Source organism: Alosa sapidissima, chromosome 5 (assembly GCF_018492685.1).
Source record: "Alosa sapidissima isolate fAloSap1 chromosome 5, fAloSap1.pri, whole genome shotgun sequence".
Lineage (NCBI taxonomy): Eukaryota > Metazoa > Chordata > Actinopteri > Clupeiformes > Clupeidae > Alosa > Alosa sapidissima.
Genome location: NC_055961.1, coordinates 21,789,930 through 21,814,993, shown reverse-complemented (window position 1 = coordinate 21,814,993; position 25,064 = coordinate 21,789,930). Strand labels below are relative to the sequence as shown.

General features: G+C 46.3%; 1 protein-coding gene across 8 annotated transcripts in view; it reads left to right on the top strand.

Moving 5' to 3' along the window:
• The window catches only part of rapgef6 (Rap guanine nucleotide exchange factor (GEF) 6), a 90,112-nt gene extending 65,324 nt beyond the window's left edge, over window positions 1-24,788 (top strand). For 5 of the 8 annotated variants that reach the window (XM_042093804.1, XM_042093805.1, XM_042093802.1 and 2 more), the window contains 13 exons: window positions 2,215-2,455; window positions 5,194-5,598; window positions 7,829-8,040; window positions 9,362-9,485; window positions 10,978-11,001; window positions 12,113-12,333; window positions 14,209-14,385; window positions 14,669-14,803; window positions 15,775-15,864; window positions 16,967-17,189; window positions 18,768-19,261; window positions 20,333-20,569; window positions 21,085-24,788. In XM_042093804.1, the coding sequence (XP_041949738.1) occupies window positions 2,215-2,455; window positions 5,194-5,598; window positions 7,829-8,040; window positions 9,362-9,485; window positions 10,978-11,001; window positions 12,113-12,333; window positions 14,209-14,385; window positions 14,669-14,803; window positions 15,775-15,864; window positions 16,967-17,189; window positions 18,768-19,261; window positions 20,333-20,569; window positions 21,085-21,107 (2,606 nt within the window). In that variant the 3' untranslated portion in view covers window positions 21,108-24,788. The remainder of the gene's footprint in view (window positions 1-2,214; window positions 2,456-5,193; window positions 5,599-7,828; window positions 8,041-9,361; window positions 9,486-10,977; window positions 11,002-12,112; window positions 12,334-14,208; window positions 14,386-14,668; window positions 14,804-15,774; window positions 15,865-16,966; window positions 17,190-18,767; window positions 19,262-20,332; window positions 20,570-21,084) is intronic. The other 3 variants (XM_042093808.1, XM_042093806.1, XM_042093809.1) reach the window with 3 other exon arrangements.
• The last annotated feature ends 276 nt before the right edge of the window (window positions 24,789-25,064 follow it).

Below are 25,064 nucleotides of genomic sequence, written 5' to 3'. Positions count from 1 at the left end.
ACAAGGATAAATGTCCACACACACCACACACAGGTTTTCTTGCTCCCATTAAGATATTTTAATGTGCAAGTTCTCAACGGATTAGAGCTATATTACATACACAGCTAAAATTATCCTGCCCACCCCACACACACACACACACACACCCCTCTCTCCTTATTAAATGTTGCACAATAAACATTAAAGTCTCAAACATCATTAGCAATCTTATACATCATCAGACTCTTATACATCATCTTATACATCATCAGACACGACTTATCCTTTTTTTCTGGTTTACCTTTACCTGCTCCCAGTGTGGACTGGAGTGGACGTACACTTCTACCTGTGTATTTGCCAGTGATCCATGTGTGTGCTCCCTGATACACTCCTCTGCTCGGCTCTGTTTGGCTCATGTGCATGTGTTCTATGGACAGGTCCATGTCCATGGATAGACAAGTCTTCTTTATGTTGCCTTCACTTCCATATGTCCTTGATAACTCGTGTACTGTACTGTGCATGTGAAGTGCATTCCTCTCTGTCTGATGTGTGTGTGTGTGTGTGTGTGTGTGTGTGTGTGTGTGTGTGAGCCGTGACATGCATGACCCAGTGCTTTTACCAGGGTTTCCACGGGGCATGGAATTTCTGGAGTCTATTACATGGAAAGTCAGGGAATTACATCATTTTTGGGGCAAAGTCATGGAATATCAGGGAATTTTGTAGTAGCAGTTTGAAATTGACTTGCCCAATTGCATTAATACTAATTTATTTCCATTATTAGCATTGCTGCTTGCTTGAAAAGCCCAACTTTATTTATTCAATACCCATTTATTCATAAAAAAAAGTATGCGATTCTTGAACGCTAAGTGGCTGCTCTGAAATCATTGGTCCGTATATTGTACTATTTATTATAAAGTAAGTCATGAAAATTCAGGTTTTTTTGTCAGGGAAAGTCAGGGAAACGTCATGGAATTTTACATTTGACTTAAGAGTGGGAACCCTGTTTAACATGCACTCTGTCTCCTCTTCCTCTCTCTCTGTGCTTGCTGCCTGTCTATATCTCCACCCTTAGGGGAGGATCACATCAGCCAGCGGCAAGCGGCAAACGTAACGCAACGCTGAGACCATAATAAGTTTTATCTCGTTCCTAAGCAACACAAACGGTTTGTCAATTGAATACGCTCGCGTTGCGCTTTGAAAGTTGAACCAAGTTCAACGCTCAGCTTGTTCAACGCTAGAACCATAGCTGCCGAACCATAGAGAACAATAGGAAACCTGCCGCTGGCTAATGTAATCCCCGCCTTAGAGTCTCGGACACTTCTCTCAGCCAAGAGTTGCTCTGAAGTGGCAGAGTATGTGATTTTATTAAGCATTCTTTGAGTGCTGCGATAGCCTTCAGCAAGAAAGGATGGTACATTTGAGCAAAATAATCAATACAAAATAATCAATACATTCCTCACAAGGAGTAACCAACATAAGCTACTCTTTAGATTAATCAATCTGTGCCAGTGATAACGATTGCCAGAGTTTGTCCTTGTGTAAAAGAAAAGAATGTTCTAGATACATTTGATATTTCTCAACATGTAAATGCAGAATAATATAACCACAATTTCGAGAACACTGTGTCCAGCCTTGATTTGAGCAGATCAGTATTCTCGAGTGAGCGGCGTAGGATGTTTTTAGCAGCGCTTGTCCAGATGGATGCGCTTGGCTTTAGGCCTTTCTCAGCGTTTAGTGTTTAGTAAACAGCACACTCTGCATACAACTGCTCTCCCTGTTTCCATGTCGGCTCTGTAGTCTCAGATGAACACCATAGCGAGCATAATACTGGCCGTGTAGTGTAGACCAGAGCACTGCGTCAGACGAGTTTCTTCTAGAACTTTCTGTTCATGGATCTCAGAGAAAGAACGGGCAGAATGACAGGAGAGGAGGATAGAGGGAAGAGAGAGAGAGAAAGAAAAAAGAGGAGGAGGAGAGGGAAGAGAGAGAGAGAGAGAGAAAAGAGAGGATCAAGCGAGGAGGAGCAGAAAGAAAGAAGAAAGGTCTTTAGGTGCTCCTGCCATCTCTGTGTTAAGTGTCTCTACACCGGACTGGACAGATGGAGCAAATTGGGTCCAGCCTCAGCACATGACCCATGAAGGCCGGAGTTGCCATTGAGTTTTTGGACTGGAGGTTGATTGGAGTGTATTGCTTGTCCACTGACGGCCATCTATGTCCCCCTTCTTTCCCGCCCAGACATTCCAGACCAGGTGATCCGCGTGTTCAAGGCGGACCAGCAGAGCTGCTACATCATCATCAGCAAGGATACGACGGCGAAGGACGTGGTGTCGCACGTGGTCAACGAGTTTGGGCTGCTGGCGGCGTCGGACACCTACTCCCTGTGCGAGGTGTCCATCAGCCCGGAGGGCGTCATCAAGCAGCGCCGGCTCCCTGACCAGCTCTCCAAACTCGCCGACCGCATCCAGCTCAACGGCAGGTGCGTCACGAGCTGCCCCTCCAACACACACACACACACACACACACATACACACACACAAACAAACACACACGCACAGAGTCGCACACAAGAGCACAACAATGGCACCCTACACACGCACACACACATGCACACAATATACACAATATGCTTACATAAAAAGAGAGCCATGTAAACACATACTTATGCAAATACTTACACACACACACACTTCCCTCACATGCACGCACAACACACACACACGCACACACACGCACACACAGGCACACACACACACACACACACACACACACATACATACAAATAAACATCCCGCTGTCAAAGTGTATCTGAGTTGAGAAAATAGGTGTGATTCCCTCCATGTTGGCTGCCAAGCTGCTTCGACACCCCCCTTCACACACACGCGCGCGCACACACACACACACACTCCCATGCCCTGCGCTTCTGCTGTCTCCGTCCAACTAGGTTAGCATGAATATTTCATCTCTTGGCGCCGCCCCACAGCAGACACGCTGTCCAGCGTTATCCACAGTCGAGCCAGCCAGGGCCACTGCCCAAGCATACATTTACATACCATTACCCGCACGCAGAGTGCCCACTGCCAGCCAACACACACACACACACATACACACACACACACATACACACACACACACACACACACACACACACACACACACACACACACACACACACACATCCACACACAGGATGAGGGGAAGACAAGAGCAGGGGGATTTATAGCCCTTCAATGCGGTCAGTGTCTCACAAGAACAGATTGGATATCGCACCCGAATACCTGCTCACTCAGGGCACATCATGTCCTAATGTGGCAGAGATTCTCACTTTTTTTCCCCTTTTCATGTCTAAAACTAAAATAAAACTAAAACGTTATGTGTAAAAGTTATATAGCTAAAAGCCTACAGACTTGTGAACTCCCAGCCCATTACATCCAGCAGCAACAGCCCTGTTGGAACTGATGAAGGCTACCTAGCATGCTATCTCAGGCATTTCAGCCCCCAAATCCCAAATCCCAAAACTGCTGGAGGGAATGAAGGATGCTTTTTTATCTAACCTTTGTGTCTTCATATAGGCTATAAATTATATTCAAACTTCATATAGGGTATGTATTAGTACCTAAAAATCCCAATGACTGTATGAAAATATATGTCCAGACATTGACAGAAACATAAAAGCCTGCGTAATGTGCCTTTAAGTGCCCCTCTATGTGTAATAGTATAGTGGAGATTAAGGGCTTCCTACAGGTAGCATGTTTCTCAGGGGAGGGATGAGATATTCATATTCAGGGGTGATGGATGCGACCTCCATTACAGACCCTCACCTTCCACCCTCAGTGCCAGCGTTCCACAGCCCTTTATGATCCCCCTGCTCCTCATAAAATATGCACCAGCCTGGCTAAAAAATATTATATGTGTGCATTGCTCATGGGAACCGCTCATGGGAACCGGTCCATTAATTTACACCTTTGTCTCCTCAAAGCCCCCTTTTAAAAGCGTTCAGAATGGAGAATATTTTTTTTATTTTTTTTTTGCTGCTGCTGCTGTCACCGGTGTCAGCTTGTTTGCAGGCATTCAGGCGTGTGTGTTGGCGTTGAAGTATTACTGTTCACAGTGCTGCGCTCCGCTCCCCAGTTTTTTCCCCACAAACGGCAGTCCTCCTCCTCCTATTACAACTCCATTAACACCCGGGTTCCAAACTGCTGCTCTTGGACTCTCTCCCAGAAACGAGAGAGAGAGAGGGAGAGAGAGAGAGAGCGCATCAGCATCAGCAAAGATGGCGTCTTGTCTCCTGGGGAAATGCATCACCAGCACTGGGAGCTCCGAGAAGGAGACATCTTCCTTACTGCTCCCCCGGCAGCCTCATCACTCACGCACAGTGTGCACATTACCAATACTACTGAACTAACAAATCAGGCTTCTAATGGCTGTACAAATGTTTTACAGACATCTAAAGGGCAAAGAAGCATACGCAAACACAGTCATTTACGCCGCTTGATTTTACATTACAACTGGCATCATCCCGTGCATTTATTTATTTCATTTTATTTTTGGATTTTTTTACAAGTTTCCTGTCATCAGGGCAGGCTGCAGCAGAGCAGCCGGCTTTCCCTGCCTGACAGTAGTGCTCCATCTTACAGTCTGCAGTCACTCTAGAATGAGTGCTCTAGAATGAGTGCTCTAGAATGCTCACTGCAGTCTGAAAGTGCTGCATTTACTCCAGAATGAGTGCTCACTGCAGTCTGAAAGTGCTGCATTTACTCCAGAATGAGTGCTCACTGCAGTCTGAAAGTGCTGCATTCATTGTCCAGCCTCTACTGTGGCCAGGCTCAATGGAGACACTGTTTAAATGTAGTGCTCTTAAAGCCTTTCACATTTGCTCTTGGTGTGTCTGTGGACTGCTTAAGCCTGGAGTTTGTCTCTCAAAGAAAACACAGTCCAGATGTAGACTGGGACTTTGGGACTTTGCTGACTTCATCGTGAAAGGTTGAGGTTTTTCAGTCTTCTATCTCAAATGAGATGTTTGTTTTGCACCACATGTTTGTTCATTCCACCGTGGCCCTCAATTGCGCTAATGGGTAAGACTGTGCTGCGGTTTGCCAGGTTTGTGCTGACTCCTCTCTCACTCCCTCTCTTTCTCTTTTCTTTTTTTCTTTCTCCCTCTCTGTCTCTCTTTTCTCTCTCTCTCTCTCTCGCTTTCTCTCTGTCTCTCCTCCTCAGGTACTACCTGAAGAACAACATGGAGACTGAGACGCTGTGCTCAGACGATGACGCCCAGGAGCTGCTGCGCGAGAGCCAGATCAGCCTGCTGCAGCTCAGCACCGTGGAGCTGGCCGCCCAGCTCTCCATGCGCGACTTCGACCTCTTCCGCAACATCGAGTCCACCGAGTACCTGGAGGACCTCTTCAAGCTGGACGGCACGTACAGAGTGGCGAGAGATGACGCCGGCCTGACCCACCTGAAGCAGTTCGAGGAGATCATCAACCAGGAGACGTTCTGGGTCGCCACGGAGATCCTGCGCGAGCCTAACACCATGAAGCGCATGAAGACCATCAAGCTCTTCATCAAGATCGCCCTGCACTGCCGCGAGTGCAAGAACTTCAACTCTATGTTCGCCATCATCAGGTACGCCTCCGCTCCACACCCGTCCCTGGGAGACCTTCAGATTACCCATGATGCTCCTGGCCCCGTGCCCCGTGTCATAACCTTGCTGTTAGTCTCATGATGCTTGTTTGTGCTGGGCTGGCTGTTCTGTTCGCCTTCTGTGCCTCCGTAGGTCTCTTTTCATAATAAATGAGCGCATCTCTGGCTGGAATTGATTGTTTGCGTTTCTGCTGGATGGTTTGCTTAGCCGCTGCCATCGTAAATCAATAGCTTCATTGTACTGTCGTTATTACTGCCGCGAGGACACTGACATCATCGAGAGGCAGGCTTGTGGCCTTGCTGTTTGTGTATGCAAGTGTGCGCGCTTGTGTGCTAGTGTGTCTATGTGTGTGTTTCTCTCTCGTGTGTATTTACTTTTTCTACTGTGTGTGTGTGTGTGTGTGTGTTTCTCTCGTTTGTGTGTGTGAGAGTGTGTGTGTGTGTGTGTGAGCGTGTGTGTGTGTGTGTGCTCATTTCTGTTTGTTTGTGTGTGTGTGTGTGTCTCTCTGGTTTGTGTGTGTGTGTGTGCTTGTTTGCATGCTGTTTGCCAATGACCTCATGCAGGTATCTATACATTTGTGTACTGGCCTCTCTACAGCAGACAGGCACAGCCAGAGAACAGAGTCTAGCACAGTGTCTCATCAGAGTGTGTCCCTCTCCTTACCCACTCTACAGTATAATCTACCCCATCCCCTCCCCAGGGGTAAAACACCTCCACTCTGCCTCTTTTGGGGTATCAGGAATGCGGTCTTGAGAGTAGAAGAGTCTTAGAGGAGGTTGGAGAGGCTCTCTTAGCCTTTTGTCATTATGCTGCTCGTAGTGATTTGGACTGTCAAGTCTTAGTAGCTGAAGGGTGGTAGGACTGTAGGAGACAGAGAGAGAGAGAGAGAGAGAGAGAGAGAGAGAGAGAGAGTGAGAGAGTGAGAGAGAGAGAGAGAGAGAGAGAGAGAGAGAGAGTGAGAGTGAGAGTGAGAGTGAGAGTGAGAGTGAGAGTGAGAGTGAGAGTGAGAGTGAGAGTGAGAGTGAGAGTGAGAGAGTGTGTACAGCAGGTTCAGAGAGAGAGGGTGTACAGCAGGTTCAGATCAGTCATGCGAAGAGGATACTGTGGGTTTGAGAATGTTGGTGTTGCCTTGCTTGCTTGTGTGTGTGTGTGTGTGTGTGTGTGTGTGTATGTTCAGTGATGGTTAAAAGTGTTGGCATCCATGCTAAAGTTGACTAAAAAGAGGAATATAAAATCATCTTTTGGAAATTTATCTTAATGCCTTAAGTAAAAAAATGAGGAAATATCCAACTTTTAAGGACACCAATTTTCTTTGTGAATGAATAATGTATCATAAATAAATAAATGTTCTTCCTTAAAATACAGGCGTCATATGTATTGGCACCCCTATGTTAAATTGCCATAGAGGCAGGCATATTTTTATCCAGGATACTAGGCATCCTGATAAAGTTCCTTTGGCCTTTGGAATTAAAATGAGCTCATGCGCCTCCTTACCTCTCTGTGTTTGTTTGTTTGTTTGTTTGTTGGTGTGAGGCTCTGCGGTATCTGACTGTTTGTTTGTTTGTTTGTGTGAGGCTCTGCGGTATCTGACTGTTTGTTTGTTTGTTGGTGTGAGGCTCTGCGGTATCTGACTGTGTTTGTTTGTTTGTTTGTGTGAGGCTCTGCGGTATCTGACTGTGTTTGTTTGTTGGTGTGAGGCTCTGCGGTATCTGACTGTGTTTGTTTGTTTGTTTGTTTGTTTGTTGGTGTGAGGCGCTGCAGTTTATCTCGCTGCTTCATGGGCTGCATGCTCAGCCTCCTCTGCAGCCACACCTTAAGCTGCAGTGCCCAGCAGCTGCGTTCTCACAAACACACACACACACACACACACACACACACACATGCATACATAAATGCTCTCTCCCCCCCCCCCTCTCTCTCTCTTTCTTTCTTTATTTCTTTCTTTCTTTCTCTCTCTCTCTATCTGTTACGCACACATAAATACACAGACACACCCCACACATTCAGACACACAAGCACACACACATGGCATGCAAAAACACACTCTCTCTCACCCATGCATGCATACACACACACATCCCACATATATTACACACACACACACACATACACAGGCTTGCACAAAAGCACATATACTCTCTCCCACTCACGCTCAACCCATTGCTGTGTGTGTGTGTGTTTGTGTGTGTTTGTGTGTGTGTGTATCTGCAGTGGTCTGAACCTGGCACCGGTGGCTCGCCTGCGGAGTTCATGGGAGAAGCTGCCCAGCAAGTACGAGAAGCTGTTCCGCGACCTGCAGGACATCTTCGACCCGTCCCGCAATATGGCCAAGTACCGCAACGTGCTGAGCAGCCAGAGCATGCAGCCACCCATCATCCCCCTCTTCCCCGTCGTCAAGAAGGACCTCACCTTCCTACACGAGGGTACGCAACACACACACACACACACACACACACACACACACACACACAGACACACACACACAGACACACAGAGCCACCCATCATCCCGCTCTTCCCCATTGTCAAAAGGACCTCACCTTCCTACACAAGTGTACACATTACACACACACACACACACACACACACACACACACACAGAGGTGCCCATTATTCCCTTCTTCTCCGTTTTAACAATGGACCTCACGTCACCACTCACCTGACACACTCACACAAACACACTACACTGTTTTGTACCAGCCTTTTGATATCTCTATCTCTCTTTCTCCCTCTCCCCCCTCTCTCTCCTTCTCTCTCCTCTCTTTCTTTCTCTCTCTCTCACTCTCACTCTCTCTCACACACACACACACACACACACACACTTGACACACTCACACCATTTTGCCTCCGTCTGCTCCATGTTTTATTTAGTCGTGAAGGTGTGTTGGAAAGGTGGAAATCCCTACATTGTAAAGTATAGACTTTGCACTCAATCTTTCAAGTCTTGCACTCTTTTGAGAACGATTTCTATCTCAAACAGCCAACAGTGTCTAACATTTTATATTATAAGATTAAGTTTTAATTTTGCCCACCAGATTTTCAAAAAGTAGTTTAGTGTGCATCTTTAATGTTGAAAATGAAGTAATAAAAGATCTGGGCATTTCATTACTTAGGTACAGGCTGCTTTTTGGCTTTCTTTGTCTTCCTGCTGACTATTCAAAGGTTCCGAACACGTTAACTGGTTTATTTATGAATTAAAGAACCATTACTGCTGTGTAATGGTGCTTATAGTATTGCTGCATTCAGTGCTCTCCCTCGTCAGCACATCCTCTCAGGAGAGACCAAGTCAGGCCTTTCACTTCTGTTTTCCTTTCCTCTCCTCTCCTCTACTCCCCTCCTCCTCCTCTCCTTTCCTCCTCTCCTCTCCTCTACTCCCCTCCTCTCCTCTCCTCTACTCCCCTCCTCCTCCTCTCCTTTCCTCCTTTCCTCTCCTCTACTCCCCTCCTCTCTTCCTCCTCCTCTCCTCTACTCTTCTCCTTTCCTCTCCTCTACTCCCCTCCTCTCTTCCTCCTCCTCTCCTCTACTCTTCTCCTTTCCTCTCCTCTACTCCCCTCCTCTCCTCCTCCTCCCATTTGATCTGCTTCGCTCTGCTCCGCATGGAGAGCTTTATTTTTAGAAGGTGTTTTTTTGTTGCTGGCAGGGTTTGAAGTGAGTGTGTGTGCGTGCGTGTATGCATTTGAGTGTGTGTCTTTAAAAACACGCTGATGTGTTGCTGAAGCTGAGCCCATTTTTTTTATCTTCACAGGGAACGACTCGAATGTCGATGGCCTGGTAAACTTCGAGAAGCTGCGGATGATCGCCAAGGAGATCCGGCACGTGGTGCGCATGACCTCGGCCAACATGGACCCCGCCCTCATGTTCCGACAGAGGTGAGTCCCCACCCACCCCCGACCCCATGTCCCCTGACCCCTGTGCCCCCTGCTCCTGTCCGCTGCCTGCTGTGCCAGTTCAGACTTCCTGGCATCGTGCCACTGACAAGTCTGTGCCACCCCACCGGGGCTCAGTCACTCTCTGCCCCTCTCCTCCAGCTGTGAGCAGCTGGTCGAGGAGCCGAGGAAGCGGTCAGTGCGAAGCGGCCACGGTCCATTCAATAAAAGAAAGTTATTATGAGGAGCCTCAGGGGATTCCCTCAGAGACGGCTCAGAGTGGACGACGGCTAACTTCTTCCTCTGTGCAGTGTAATCACATGACGCCTTTGGCCACACAGAAATATGTGTGTAGCCGCTGTGCAGCATGTGATTTGCACAAGCTGAGAGCTGCGTATTAGCGATTCTTTTGTGACGCGTAATGATATGCTAGACAACATTCTTGGCTGTTCAGATGGACAGTACTGCCATCAAAGGACCGGAGAGAGTATAGGTCCACCAATGCGAGTAAAGGATCTCCGACAGTGACAAATAACCATCTGTTTAAGTTAAGTTCAACCAGTTTGTTCCCTGTAATGTTTTTGAGGATTGTCCAACAAGCGTCCTACTGTGTCATTAAGGCTACAGTCTGAGAGACCCTTTATCTGTAGAACAGATGCATATTGATCATTTAGCCATGTTACATTATGGCATCACTGAAGTATGCAGAATGAGGTTAGAATTACAGGCTTCAGTTGAGACTTAATCTGAAATCCTTTACAGTGAGAGCAGAGTATTCTTTGGAGAGAAAAAAATATTTTGGAAAACCAAGAAATCTGTCAATTGCTTGAAAAACATGTACAATGTAATGTGCCTGGGGTGTCTGAGGTCTTTGACTTTCTGTAGGCTACTGTTAGTTGTTACTGTTATGTTTGTTTAAAGGATAACTCATTTTAAAATGCCCCCTGAGTGTAGCACTGTAGCTGCCTGGCTGCTCTAGCTGTTGGCTGCAACAACTCGAGCTAGGCACTGGTCTATTTTTTTTTTATTTTTTTTTTTGTATCGACAGTACTCAGTGACCTCGAGAAACAGAGATCTATTTTAAAAATAGCCAGAGTTTTGGTTTAAGTCACCCCTATTTCCTTTTTGGGGAATGGATAGATCCTCTTTTACACCTCTGTTTGATTGCATTACAGTCATACAGCATGGGACTGCTATCAAACAGCTGATCCTCTGGATGAGTCGGTGTGTAAACGATGTTTGAGTTTGGGGGCAGGTCCTGTCTGCTGTCCCCCACCCACCTTCAGCTGTCCTTCCCTACATCTGTGTTTGGGTTTCTCCTTTGTGCCTGTGTTTACACACTCTCACATCTGATCCTGTCCGTCCCTATGTGAGTTAGTGTGTGTGTGTGTGTGTGTGTGTGTGTGTGTGTGTGTGTAAAAAAAAAAACCATCCTCTCTGTATCTGTCTCCCTCTATCTCTACCTCACCTCACCCTTCATGGGTCTCGCCCGCAGGAAGAAGAGGTGGAAGAGCTTAGGGTAAGTGTGGTGGCACTGCGGCCAGCATGGTGCACGTGGTGCCAGCCTGCATGCCCGCCTGAGACAGAAACATGCATCATCCATGCCATCCTCCTCCTCCTCCTCCTCCTCCTTAACCTCCTTCCAGAGCCCTGGGCGCATCTCAACAAAGCATCTGCATTCGCTTCCCTTTTTTTTATATATATATCAACGAGAACAGCTGTAGTCGAGTTTCGCAAGCCTGACTCCTGTTTCATTTAAGCCCTTCATCCTCTAACCCAATTTTCTCCCATTCAGACAATGTTTTCTTTTTTTTATAATTACTTTTCCCGTGGATTTATTGTATTGAGTTATTTTAAGCATGATACACCATTGAATGTGAAGCCCTCGTTTTCATGCATGGTTACATTAACCCGTTTGCGACAGACAGACAAGCTGACAGCAGAAAGAATTTGCATTTGAGTACACGCGGCGCTGACTTCAAAGGCCGTGAAAAGACGCCAGAATAGGCCGGGTGACAGGGCGCGTGTCACTTTGATGTGGTCCAGAATAATTATGCTCCGTGGATGATCTGCGGACCTGCGCAGAAAGCATGAGCTGTGTAATGACTTCATCTCCACTAACCTTACGTGGGAGGCTAACAATCAGATTTCTCTCTTTGTTCCCATCCTCCATCCTCCCATTATTCTCTCTCTCTCCCTCTCTCTCTCTCTCTCTCTGTCTCTTTCTTTGTTCTTTGTCTGGCATTCTATACCTGGTCCATCTCTCTCTTCCTCTCTCCCTTTCTTGCTCACTTTCTGTCTACCCCTTCTTTCGCTTTCTCTCTCCTCCTCCCCTCTCTCTTTTTCTCTCTCTTTCTGTGTCTATCCTTCCCCTCTCTCTCCCTCCCTCTTTCTCTCATTCTCTCTTTCTGTGTCTATCCTTCCCCTCTCTCTCTCTCTCCCTCTCTTTCCTTTCTCTCATTCTCTCTTTCTCTGTCTATCCTTCCCCTCTTTTCCCTTCTCTCTCCCTCTCTCTTTCTCTTGTTCTGTCTTTCTCTGTCTCTATCCTCCCCTCTCTTCTTCCCCCTCTCTCCTCTCCTCTCTCTCCCTCCTTTCCTTCCCCCCCTCTCCTCCCTGTCTGTCCCTCTCAGGTCACTGAGTCAGGGCAGCACTAACTCCAACATGCTGGACGTCCAGGTGGGTGCCCATAAGAAGCGTGTGCGGCGCAGCTCGCTGCTCAACGCCAAGAAGCTGTACGAGGACGCGCAGATGGCCCGCAAGGTCAAGCAGTACCTGTCCAACCTGCAGGTGGAGACCGACGAGGAGAAGTTCCACATCATGTCCCTGCAGTGTGAACCCGCCTACAGCACATGTGAGTTTGGGGTGTGTGTGTGTGTGCGTGTGTGTGTGCGTGTGTGTGTGCGTGTGTGTGTGCGTGTGTGTGTGTGTGACTTTGTTGGTCACAGTAGCATACAAATACAAAGGATTACCGTTTGTACAGGAAGTACGAATGGCAAAGTAGTATTTGCATCTAGTCACTCGTGCCTCTCTTGGTCAACTACTGAAGGAATGAAGTTGCATTGCTGACAGTGTGACGGACTAATGCATAGCACCTGAGAACCCAGTTTCTTTACACCTACCTCACTACGCATTCTCTGTCTTTGTCATTCCTCTGCTGACTGTGGAAAGCAGGCCAATGGTAAATCCAGCTAATAGCTAACATCAAAAGCTAATCAAATGCCACTTTGCAAGAATAAACTGTACGACTATCAAGGGAAAGTTTGCAATGTTAAGGAAAGTATATTCACTACATAGTTCTCGTCACTTCAGCATTCAGGGTTCCCATGGGTGCTTGTAATCCTTGAAAGTTGATGAATTTTGAGACAAGAAAAGAAAGAAATAGACATGGGTCATTGCAGTGCTTGTGTCAAAAGACCACAAAATTTGACATCACTGTAAGAGCACCAATGAGAGGTATTTAGAGGTGTTTACATTCAAGCATACATTTACATTTACATACATTTCATACATTTACATTTACATTTTAATTGTTGTCTCCAAGCATCTGCAATGACTGCTAGTTCTCTCTGTAAAGTTGTAAGGTGATACATGTGAGAAATGCTGTTGGACAACAGCATAACTGGTTCCATATGTGTTGATTGGATGTTTGTGACAATTTCCCTGTTAAAAAATGTAGAACCTGATATTAAAGGATATGCCTGAATAGCAATGCTCAGGTAGCCTGGACAATCTAGACCCTGATAATCTAGAAAGATTAAGGGTCTGGCCAAGAACAATGTAATGGCCCAACTCGAGGGGCGGCAACAAGCATGCATTTAAAAATCTCACTGCACGCAATTGGATAACACTAGACCATGTTTACTCTGAATGATTTCGGACTTCGACGCAATCGGATAACACTACGACCAATTTGTACTGTCCTCCAACGTTGCAGCGCTGCAACTCTGGATTTCCAGGGTAATGCTCAGGAACATTACCCAGTATTGCTCAAAAAGCTGCCTTGTTTATAATTAGCTTAACAGTAATTTACATTGATCCTTTTGTCAAACAATGCTGGGTCCTTGAATTTGAGATAATTGGGCCTGGAAAGTCCTTGAAAAGCCCTTGAATATGATGTTTAATAAGGTGTGGGAACCCTGAATAATATGGTTTAGTAGCACAAGGCAGTGATGCTTTGTTAAATGGTGATCACATGCAGTAAACACAGTCACTGACTCCCTCTTGTGGTGTCAGTATGAAATGACAGCAACTGCTGGGTCCTCATCTGAGATCTTTGAGATGTGCTGCAGTAGTAGCATTCCCATGTGACACTGCCATCTAGTGGTCTTAGATGCAAAGTGCATGGCTACATGTCAAATACCATGAAGAGGTCTGTCTAATGCAACATCCTTAGGGATGGAAAACAATGTGTATATATAAAAAAAATTACATTACTTCAAGAATTCACATGTTCAGTAGATCCTGCCCTAATGATTGGGGGCGTTATGATTGGAGGCATTTTTTGGGGACTATTTAAATTGACTTACTGGCTTTGAATCCATATTACTGTAAATAGATTGACTAAGAGAAGAACATGTAATGATCCCAAAATGAAATTTAACAGGGACGAACTTCAGTTGATGATGAAGTATTGGATATGTATATGTTAGCATGTAGCCCGAGGGTGGGTTGTACCTGTCTGGGCATGTTAGCTGTTGCATCACGGCTTGCCTCTTCATGTCTGCAGTGTCTAAGAATCTGAGTGAGAGGAGGTCCACTAAGTCGGACATGTCTCCCGTGTCTCTGCGCTCAGCCTTGCCCTCTGGGAAGTCCCAGAACCGTGTGTCCCAAGTCCTGCAGGTGCCGCCCGTCAGCCTGTACGGCCCGCTCCGCAAGAAGAGCCTGGCCAAAGACCTGGCACACAGTGAGTCTCCCCCCACCCCACCTGTCTGTCTGTCTGTCTGTCTCCCCCACCCCGTCTGTCTGTCTGTCTGTCCATCCCGTCTGTCTGTCTGTCCACCCTGTCTGTCTGTCTGTCTGTCCACCCCGTCTGTCTGTCTCCCCCCACCCCCCTACCCCGACTGTCTGTCTGTCCTTCAGTGCTAGTCAAGGCTGCTGGTTCAACATCAAATTTTAGCTTTGTGTGTTTTGTTAGGGTTCTAAGTGTTGGTTTTTGTGTGTGTGTGTGTGTGTGTGTGTGTGTGTAGACTCCGGCTCTCCCCAGGTGCAGAAGAAGCCGTCGAGTACGGGAGAGGATTGGAAGCGGCCGGAGGACAGCGTGTCAGCCGCCTCCTCTCTCCACTCCAGCCCCACGGTGTCCCCACAGGGCTCTCCACGCAAAGGTCAGTCCCCGACCTCTGACCCCTACGATCCAATGGCCTGCAGCTTCTCTGTGCCAGTGGTGTTTACTTGGAAAACGGAGCATTGATTTAAAATGCATTGATTTAAAAACTAAACCATCACATTTCAGGGACTCCATATGGTGGCTGTTATGCTGCTACAGTACTATGCTGCTAGGGCTATGTTATTAAGGGCCATTTACACTAAGAACGATAACTGTAACAATTACGGTAAAAAAATCCCTCAAGCTAATAAGAATGTCAACATCCACACATAAACTATAATGATAACAACATGATGAACAATATCATTGGGGTCACTTTCCGTGATTGTTATATCGTTTTTGATGCAGGGCTTTAAAGTGTGTTTAGGCACCGTGCCTGAATTCAGGCGTGAACTGGTATGCTTAAGATTTGAAAATAGGCAATGAGACTACAGCAAAGACCACCAATCTTGCTCCAGTGGCTAGTTCACAACACATGATTGGGAAGATGTCTTCACAACACAACATTTGATTGGCTCAATGTATTCACATGTCGACGTTTTGCCGAGGAAGGAGTGGGATATGTGTAGACAACGGCCATATTGGCGTTACAAACCATGCATTTCTCTCTCTCCCATGCATTTCTATGGAGGATTTTTTGAGTGCTGTGTCTCCACATTAGAAAGTCTCTGACTACAGTATATATGACATCCTCATACATTTCTGATAACTTCATGCACAGATATTCTTATTGCTTTAAGCCCTGTTGATGTGAATGGCCCTTTACACATTATGTATTACTATAAGTCTCGAGGCAATGCTCAGGAATGAAAACGCATTGAATCAGAAAAAATGTTCTTTTTCGTTTTCACTCTGATTCCTATATCCGACTCTGTGACTTTACCCTCCCCTGTAGCATGCGGCCGTGTGCATAAGTGTGCATAAGTCTCTGAGCTCCGGTCAGACTCTCCTCTCTCCCTTGTGTTGCAGGCTCCAAGGCGGGCAGCGTCAGCAGTGGCACTGGAACTGGCACCGGTGGCAGCGGCGGCCCTGGAGGTCCCGGGCGCAGCTACGGCATAGGTGGGGCTTTCCTGCACAAGCAGATCCTCCTGATGACCCGTCAAAACAGCGTAGATGCAGACAAGGACCAGGACAGACAGGACAGACAGCCAGAGCAGAGAGACCTGGGGGGACCCAGGACCCCCAGGGCAGGAGACAGAGAGACAGGGTCAGGGACAGAGCCGCAGATAGCCCCCTGTCTGAGGAGGAGCGTGTCTCCCCCATCGACCCCGAGGCGCCCACCGCGCCCCGAGTCCCCCCTGAGGAAGAGGCTGAGCTCCCCATTTAGGATGCTGAGGGAGAGGAGTGGCTCCAGGGAGAGGAGTGCCACCACCACCACCACCGCTGCCCAGGTGGTCAGGTGTGAGGACAGGCCAGAGCAGGACAGCAGCAGTGGAGACAGTGGTGGAGGTGGTGGTGGTGGACCACTGGCCTTCACTTGGCTCTGCAGGAACAGACACAAGAGAAGGAAGACACTCTGATGAGGAGAGGGATAATAAAGCACCTATGCTACAGTGAACTAATAGTGAGCTGATAGTGAAGTAATAGTGAGCTAATAGTGAGTTGATGCCAAAGTGTCCCACTCACATCTCTGTCCACGACTGCTGCCATCAGGGAGCATTTGACTGTAATTTACACATTTTAATGAAGTTGTGATCATTAATTAGTATTAGTGATAATAAGTAAATTTGAGAGTGCAGTTTGCCACAGAAGGGAAAGTACAGTATAGATTAAAGAGTGTAAACCATTTTTTTGAAAAGCTGTTTTTGTCTCATACAGTTTTATCTTCATGTTCAATTTCTAGACTACTTTGTTCAAGCATGAAATGTAAAATGTCCCCAAATGAAAAGTTGTATTTATAATTAAATGTAAAAACTGAATGCATTACTGTCAGTAAATGATCTTTTAACTACTTTTCAACAGAACATAAGGTATGTCGGTTTTATCGAAGAATTCCTAAATAAAAGGAAAAATGAAAGTCAGCCGTTTCAAATTTCCCTGCGGGGCCACTGTGAGCATATGGAGAGCAGGTTGCGGTATTAAGCGTGTGTCTGTGTGTGTGTGTGTGTGTGTGTGTGTGTGTGTGTGTGTGTGTGTGTGTGTGTGTCTCTGTCTCTGGCAGGCTACGCGCTGATGCCGGCGGGGAAGACGGACCTGTCGGACTCGAGCCACAGCGAGATCTCGTCGCGCTCCAGCATCGTCAGTAACTGCTCCGTGGACTCCATGCTGGCGGCCGCCCCCGAGGAGCGCGGCACCAACCACCAGCGGCCCTGCAGCGCACCAAACGCCAGCACCGCACACGCACACACACTCCCCCAGGCCGACGGCGGTCAGCCCTGCACAAGGTATACAAACACACACACTCTCTCTCTCTCCACACACACACACACACACACACACACACACACACACACACACACACACACACACACACGGTCACATATGTTGCAAACACTGAGACCTTGAATTTCCCCATGGGATCAATAAAGTATCTATCTAACACACATACTGCTCATCCTCATCCCTGCCCAAAGTAAACATACACGAACACACACACAGAGACACACACACACACACTCCCCCAGGCCGACTGCAGTCAGCCCTGCACAAGTTACACACACACAAACACACTCTCTCTCTCTCCACACACACACACACACACACACAGTCACATATGTTGCAAACACACATACTGCTCATCCTCATTCCTGCCCAAAGTAAACATACACACACACAAACACTCTCTCTCTCTCTCTCTCTCTCTCTCTCTCCACACACACACACACACACACACACACACACACAGTCACATATGTTGCAAACACACATACTGCTCATCCTCATCCCTGCCCAAAGTAAACATACTCACACACACTCACACTTACACAAACTCATACTTACACACGCCCTGGGCCAGGAATGTTTCACAACTTCCTCCTTGTTCTCTAATAAAAAAGTGATGGCAGGTCTTTGTACACAAACATATAAAACCAAAGCTGCTTTATTAGAATCGCATGGCAGCACACTGATGGATTAATGGGTGGGCTGTTTTTATGTGGACACTTTTTAATTCAGTCGAGTAGGTGGCGTAGTTTATAGAAAAGACTGTAATTACTCCTATCACTTCCTTGGGGGAATCAATAAATCTTGTGCATTATGTTACCCTTCTGGTTTCCTTGAGATAGTTTTAATATCTTGAACTTCCTCTGTGTCCCATCTGTATTTTTTATTTTCAACTCCAGTAAAAAAAAGTCTTTCAAAACAAATAAAAAAAATGAAACTCTTGACAACTCCGATAGGGGGCGTATCAACAGGAGACCTTGTGTTGCATGTCAATCCAGACAGCTGCAGCAGAATGATTTTACTCTACAGATCCCAGATACAGCTTGAGACGCGCATTGCAGCTGTTGGTAGCTAATTGTACATTGCTGTTGTATCTTGCGTCATGTATTAATTAGGCATGGCTGTCGATCGGTCGCAGTGGGAAGTCCCCAACCAAAACCGCAAGGAATTTAACATCTTTTCCTGTGTATAGCTGCATGCATGATAGTTACTATGCAATGCAGAGCAACAGTAAAACTATTCAACCATAGATGAATATATGGCTGCTCTATGGTCGTTTTACTTGTATTTTGATACTTAGTGTGGGTGTGGCTAAATATATTAATTGTAATATATATATATATATATATATATATATATATATATATATATATATATATATATATATTTAATCTAGAAGTTGCTTAGACAGTGATTAACTAGGCATTGCTGCTTAAAAATTGATTATGGCTCACCATTGCTTAATATTCCTCTCTGTCTCTCCCCCTCTCTCTTTCCCTCTCTCTCTGTCTCTCCCCCTCTCTCTTTCCCTCTCTCTCTCTCTCTCTCTCTCTCCCCCTCTCTCTTTCCCTCTGTTTCAGTTCGTTGGGGGCACGTCCCTCGGTGACGCGCGCCTCCACATTTACGTCGTCAATGAGCACGGACGAGCTGATGCCGGACCACACCTCGGTCGAGGCGGCTGACAGCGGGCGCGGCAGCTGGACCTCCTGCTCCAGCAACTCGCACGACAACTTCCAGAGCATGCCGGCGCAGCGTGCTCTGCTGGACCTGCCCTCATACCGCCACTCGCAGCTCGGCGGCCCCATCGCCGAGGTGGAGCCCGGCAACACCTGGACGGAGGACGCCGCGGCCGCTAACCGACACTCCAGAGACAGCTCCGAGCTCAACCCGTCGCGGCAGAGCTGGGCGTCCTCCAGCTCGCTGTCCGACACCAGCTATGAGGGCAACTACGGGACCATCAAGCGCCGGGCAGCCGAGCAGTCCGCCGCGCAGGGCGGAGAGTCCTCGGAGGGCTCCCAGACGTCGGACACCAGCTACAAAACGGTCACGTCCAGCACAGAGAAGGGCCTGATAGGTGAGGCAGTGCCGCACGGGGGCTTACAGACGCCATGCTTGCAGTGTGTGTGTGTTTGTGTGTGTGTGTGTGTGTGTGTGTGTGTGTGTGTGTGTGTGTGCTTTGCCCACTGTTGCCCTTGAGCACCGTGGCACACAGAGTGTTTTAACTCCACGAGTAGAGTGATTTTACTGTGGTATGGAATGGCACCAGCAGACGTTGCCATGGACAGGTCAGGCAGTGAGTAATGGCCTCCTTACACCACAACAACTTGGACAAGATTTTTGGAAAGATTCTTGAAAGATTGTAGTCTTTTGAGTAAAGTTTGAATGGAGGGCATTCGTTAAAAGACTCCAATCTTTCAAGAATCTTTCCCAAATCTTGTCCAAGTGGTTTGGCGTAAGGAGGCTATTAAGTGTCGTACACATGGACTCCACTGTGCTGTCCTACCCATGTTAGCCCTCAGGATCTTGCTTATTGTAATAAATTAGCAACTTGATTTTGCCAAGTTATTAAATGAGCTTTAGTTCATTGTTGCCCATTGCCCGACTTTGAACGCTAATTAAATGAGTGGCCCCCATATGAAGATCTGTAGGATGAGGAGCCCGTAGTGGACGCCGTTCTGTTCCTTTGCTTTGTGTAGCCGGAGAACAGAAGAACCATTCCACACACACACACACACACACACACCACATGCTTTAGCTGCCGCTGCTGCCCAGTCCAGTCCTTTTACATGCAAGATGCTTTAAAAGCTTGAAACTGCCACTTCAAAGCATATGAAGTTCCTGACCATTAGATTGCAGGCCAGGTCTGCTGGTGCCATTCATTTTGCATGCGAGTAGATTATTTCTTTTCATAGGAGTTTGTGACTGTGAACATTTCATTGATTTTTATTCCTTTTATTTTTTTTCTTTGTTTACCATTCCCTCCCCACCCCCAACCCTTCCACTGACACCCACCCACCCCCCTCCATCTGTGTCACCTCCACCTCACCCGCCCCCCCCCCCCCCCCCCCCCCCCCCACACACACACACACCCACAAACACACACACACTCTCTCCCCCCTCTCTTCCCCCCCCCCTCCGCTGGCAGTGTACTGTGTAACGTCGCCCACCAAGGACGACAGGTTCAGGTTGCCTCCGCCCACTCCGCCGGGGTACCAGGGCTTGGCGCTGCTCGGCGACGCACAGGAGGGAGCGCCGCCGATGCCGCGGCCGCCCCACTTAAAGCCGCCCGACTATAGCGTGGCCCTGCAGAGGTCAAAGCTGGTCCCCAGCAGGCCCCCCAGTGTGGCCGCTGGCCCTCAGCCGCTAGCGGATAGTGAGGATGGTATGTGTGCCGCACAGACCCCTCCTCGGGGACTAGAGCAGTGTAGAGCCAGCTGCTCCTGCTCCTGCTGCTGCTATTGCTGCTGCCTGCTGCCTGCTGTGTGCTTACAGGGTCTTATAGTCAACAAGCCTGATAACTATAGTCAAAACTCCTGGGTTTGTCAGCTGTGACAGAACCCATTAAATATCAGGAGACAGCTTTTATCTTGTTGTTTAGGGTGTAGGATGCTTGAATGATCCTGATATTTTTTTTAAATTATTATTATTATTATTATTATTATTTTTAGTAAGAGTCTTATTTATTAATAATCAGAAGAGGTATCTGAGTATCAGTAAGAGGTCACAGTCACTGCTTGCTCTGCTAGTCTCACCTTGTGCATGTCATTGTGTAAAAAAATCATTTTTAGTAATTCATTTGCTTTCATAGTCAGTTACTCATAGTTAGCTATTCATAGTCATAGTTGCTTACAGTACCAATGTGACAAGATTTGGCTTTGATTGGCTCCTCTCTTGCAGACGAACAGGTCTCAGCAGTGTAAGTGCAGACACGTGACAGGTGGACGGCGCTGGACAGATGAGCGAATGAGTAAGACCGAGAGAAGAGAGTGGTCTCACAAGAGCTAGAGCACCACTGGGATTGCTGTGGCCTCCCCTCGAGACAAGAGCACACGCACCTCACCCGCACCTCTACCTGCCCACAGTGCAACCTCACCTGTCCCTTCACAAACAGTGTCACACACACACACACACACACACACACACACACATAGACTTGTTTTTAGGCCATTCATAGTAGTGGATGGCTTGTTTTTAAACTCACTTTGCCTCAGGCTCCAGAACTGAATTGAACTGAATTGATAGCACAGGATGGAGTGTGTGTGTGTTCAATATCATGGCCTCTCGTGCAGAGAAAGGAAAAAAAAACAATCCATGATGACAACCTTGGCTTTTTTTTTTTTTAACGATTTGCTTTTGTAATAGTACCTCTGTTGTGTGACCACACTTAGCTCACCCTCAGCAGCAGTCTGGAACAGTGGGATTGAAGGGTTCAACTCGTAGATTCTCTGGTGGAGCTCCAAGTAGCACACAAGAGGGTGGATGTAATGGAGAAAAATGAGCTTACGCCACTTTTCCACCCGCGCCGTGTTGTGGTTCCGGCAGTTTCCGTAAACATTTGCACCAGAACATCCCAGTGCAGACCCACACTGTATCATAGTGTTTAGATTTAAGTGTGTAAGTAGGACTGACATTTGATGGTCTATTGCTAGCACAGCTGGCCCCCGATTACAGTCTGTCTTGTGTTTTAGATTTAAAAATATCAGTCATTCAGATTTCAAGAAAGTACAATTTTTTAAGGTGCCATTTTGAAAGCGCTAAATTCAAGGGGACTAGCTAAGGGATAATGGACGACACGTCACGCCACTCAGGAGACGTTTGAGGTGATATTTATAATATTTGGTCTCTGGAGTTTACTGCTAAAGGTCTATGGAGAGTGACCTGGAGTGGGTAGGTATGGCATGGATGTCTGATTCATGAATCTCACCCAAGCCTAGTCCAGAAAGCTCCTCTACAGACCCTTTGGAGAGGGAATCAAGCTCACTCTGGAAGTGTCCAAGAGACAGGACATTGTGCGATCAAGGCATCCGCATCCACATTAGAGACGCGCTAATGAGTTAGTATGAATTAGACAAGCTCTTCTAGTGTGGAGTAGATCAAAGGGTCTTGGCATGGCTGTCTGTCCCTGGTGCAAACGTTTGAAACCAGTCTATCTTCTCTCTGTGTCTCACATTGGCTCTGTGTGTGTCTGCTTCAAAAAAGAAACATGAGGTAAACACTCCTTTCAGTATGACTCAAACCAGTCGGAGTCAGAAAAAGAACAAAGCATCACCAACATAATAAAAGCAAAAGCTTTCTTCGAATGCAGTTGGACACATATATATATATATATATATATATATATATATATATATATATATATATATATATACACACACCCACACACACACACACACACTAGCACTGTATAACCATGCTAGCGAGAGAGCTTTATGTTCATCATGTGTGGCCGACATGACAAGTGTTTACATAGAAACCCCATTTGTTTACAGTTGGTATTAGCCTCAGTGGTTGTCAGTTTTAAATGTTGCAATGAGAAAATCATGGCTTTTTGAAATTGTTCGTATTGTTTTTAGTTGGTATTAATGCAGGACATGTGGATGCAGCATCAGAAACTGTTCTTATTGTACCTCATCCCCTAACACATTCTCCCTCTGTCTTCCACGTCTGGCTCCTGCTCTTGTGTTCGTGTACTGTACATAACAGTGGAATATAAACAAGGACTGCTTGTCAAGGGAAATATATTTATATTAGTAGGTGTGTATTTGGTTTACCATTCCTTGTTGGTATAATGCCATTTTTGGAACAAAAGTACATTTTTGTATAGTATTTTAAAGAGACTGCTTCGATGTTTATTGCTTCCTGCAAGACAGATTCATATAATTTCTATGTAAGCAGCCTTGTAAGAAGGCATGGACGTGCAGATTTGTATTATATTAAGGGATAGAACTGGAGTATCTCATTTTTGGCTGTCTGGTTGCAAAGCTTACATTGTTTTGTCTTTTTAATTTCCCTTTGCCATTGAAAGACTTGAAAATGGTAATATATACATACAGTTTTTACATATATATTTTTATTTGTTATAAATTAATGTTCCTGATCGTGTATAGTTCAAGAGAAAGTCCTCTATAAAGACTGTATTTGTAATATTTTGTTATAATAAAAATTCAAGATTGCAGTTGCCCTGTTGCTGTGACGGGGCAGGAATCTATCAAGCATTTTCATTTCCTTGAGTTCACTCTGTTTTTGTTTACTATGTCATGTGTATTTTCTCAGTCTTGCATACCAGGAACTGTTATCAGAGGATGGTTATTTATTTAGTTTATTTATTTCCAGATGTTTTGTTTTTGGTGCCAGTTTGAGGCTCTCATCACTACCCCTCATCCTCCGCCCCAATTCCCCCTCCACCACCTCCCCCATGTCCAGGAGACTTGACCCTTCAGCAGGGGAGTTTTGACCATTCTAACAGATTTTGTTCCGCAACAATGTACGGTTCTAAAATACCATGTTAAATATAGCCAGATAAACCCAGATATTCTTTAGAACGTTCAATTTCCAACATTCCTGTCACACCGGTGTGACGGTACCGGCTTAATGGTTAAATGTAAGTCATGGGGCACTCAGCTTGCCATTCCATCTGCCTATTTGACGCTACTGCTTCAGGGTTGAATGTCAGGTTCAGATGATCAGGGTTTATGGTCAATATCAGGGTCAGTGTAATCCTCAGCAGCCCTGCTTTGCTGTAAGACCAGAGTTAGTTCTGCTGCCGTTGTCCAGGTTCAGGTGAAGATCAGGGTCAGGAGCGCTGGCGGGACATCCAGGCTCTGACGAGGTCGTGAGGAACGATAACACAGGGCACGTTGCCGCCCGTAGAATAGAGCCTGCTGTGTCTCGTCGCTCTCTCCATCAGAGCTTCCCAGCTCCTTCATTTGCACATGATGTTTTTTTGCCTCCCCCCAGCAACCTTGTGAAGGTTCCCAATCTCAATATGCCTGAAACAATCTGGAGCGAAGCTCAAAATAGAGTCCTTTATCTTTTAGCCTTAAAATACACTTTTGTGGCTTCCTTGGAAATATGATTGCTGTGCAGAGATTTGGATCAGTTTCTCGTGACTCACAGCGCCTCCTCTGAAGGTTCACGAAACACATAGTGAAGCCGATGATGCACGCCTAGTGAGAAACCCCCCATGCCCCCATTCCAGTTATTTTTCCTCTGTTCAGCTGATTGTATGACCTTGCAACCCTCATTCATATTCTGTCTTTCCAACTTAACATTTTTTAGGTCTACATTCTTCAGCTAAATGCCATGAAGTATTTGTCAAAACAACTCATGCTAATGATGCAGTCCACATGGCCAAACAATATGAACTATCCTCAGGTACAATGTTCTAAAGTAATTAATGAGGATTAGTATTATAGTGTTCTTATGTATACAGGTTACAAACTACAGCGCTAAAGTGAGTCCTAACCATCCTAACCTAACTGCATGCTGTAATGTAATTTACCTAAGAACATTGTACTGTACTCTTCCTTAAGGACACATTATAGTCTAAAATGAAAAATAAAAAAAAAATACCTGACAAAAACTCATGAAAATATAATAATCAATATAAATATAAGGTATGCCCATATAAACTCTTAGTAAATATATTTGATGCCATATGGTCTGTAGTTGACCATAAGGCATCTTTAAATGTTCTTCAGCCCACGTTTATACGAGAGTCCTTAACAATTCTACAAAGACCCTATGAGAGTGGTCTCAACACCTGCGTTTTAGATCGTCCATTTAACTGCTCTCTGTGCTGTGTGGGGATAGTGATTTGCTTAGTGATTTTATTTTCACGTAAATGGCCCATGACCGCAATCATTATCAACAAAGAG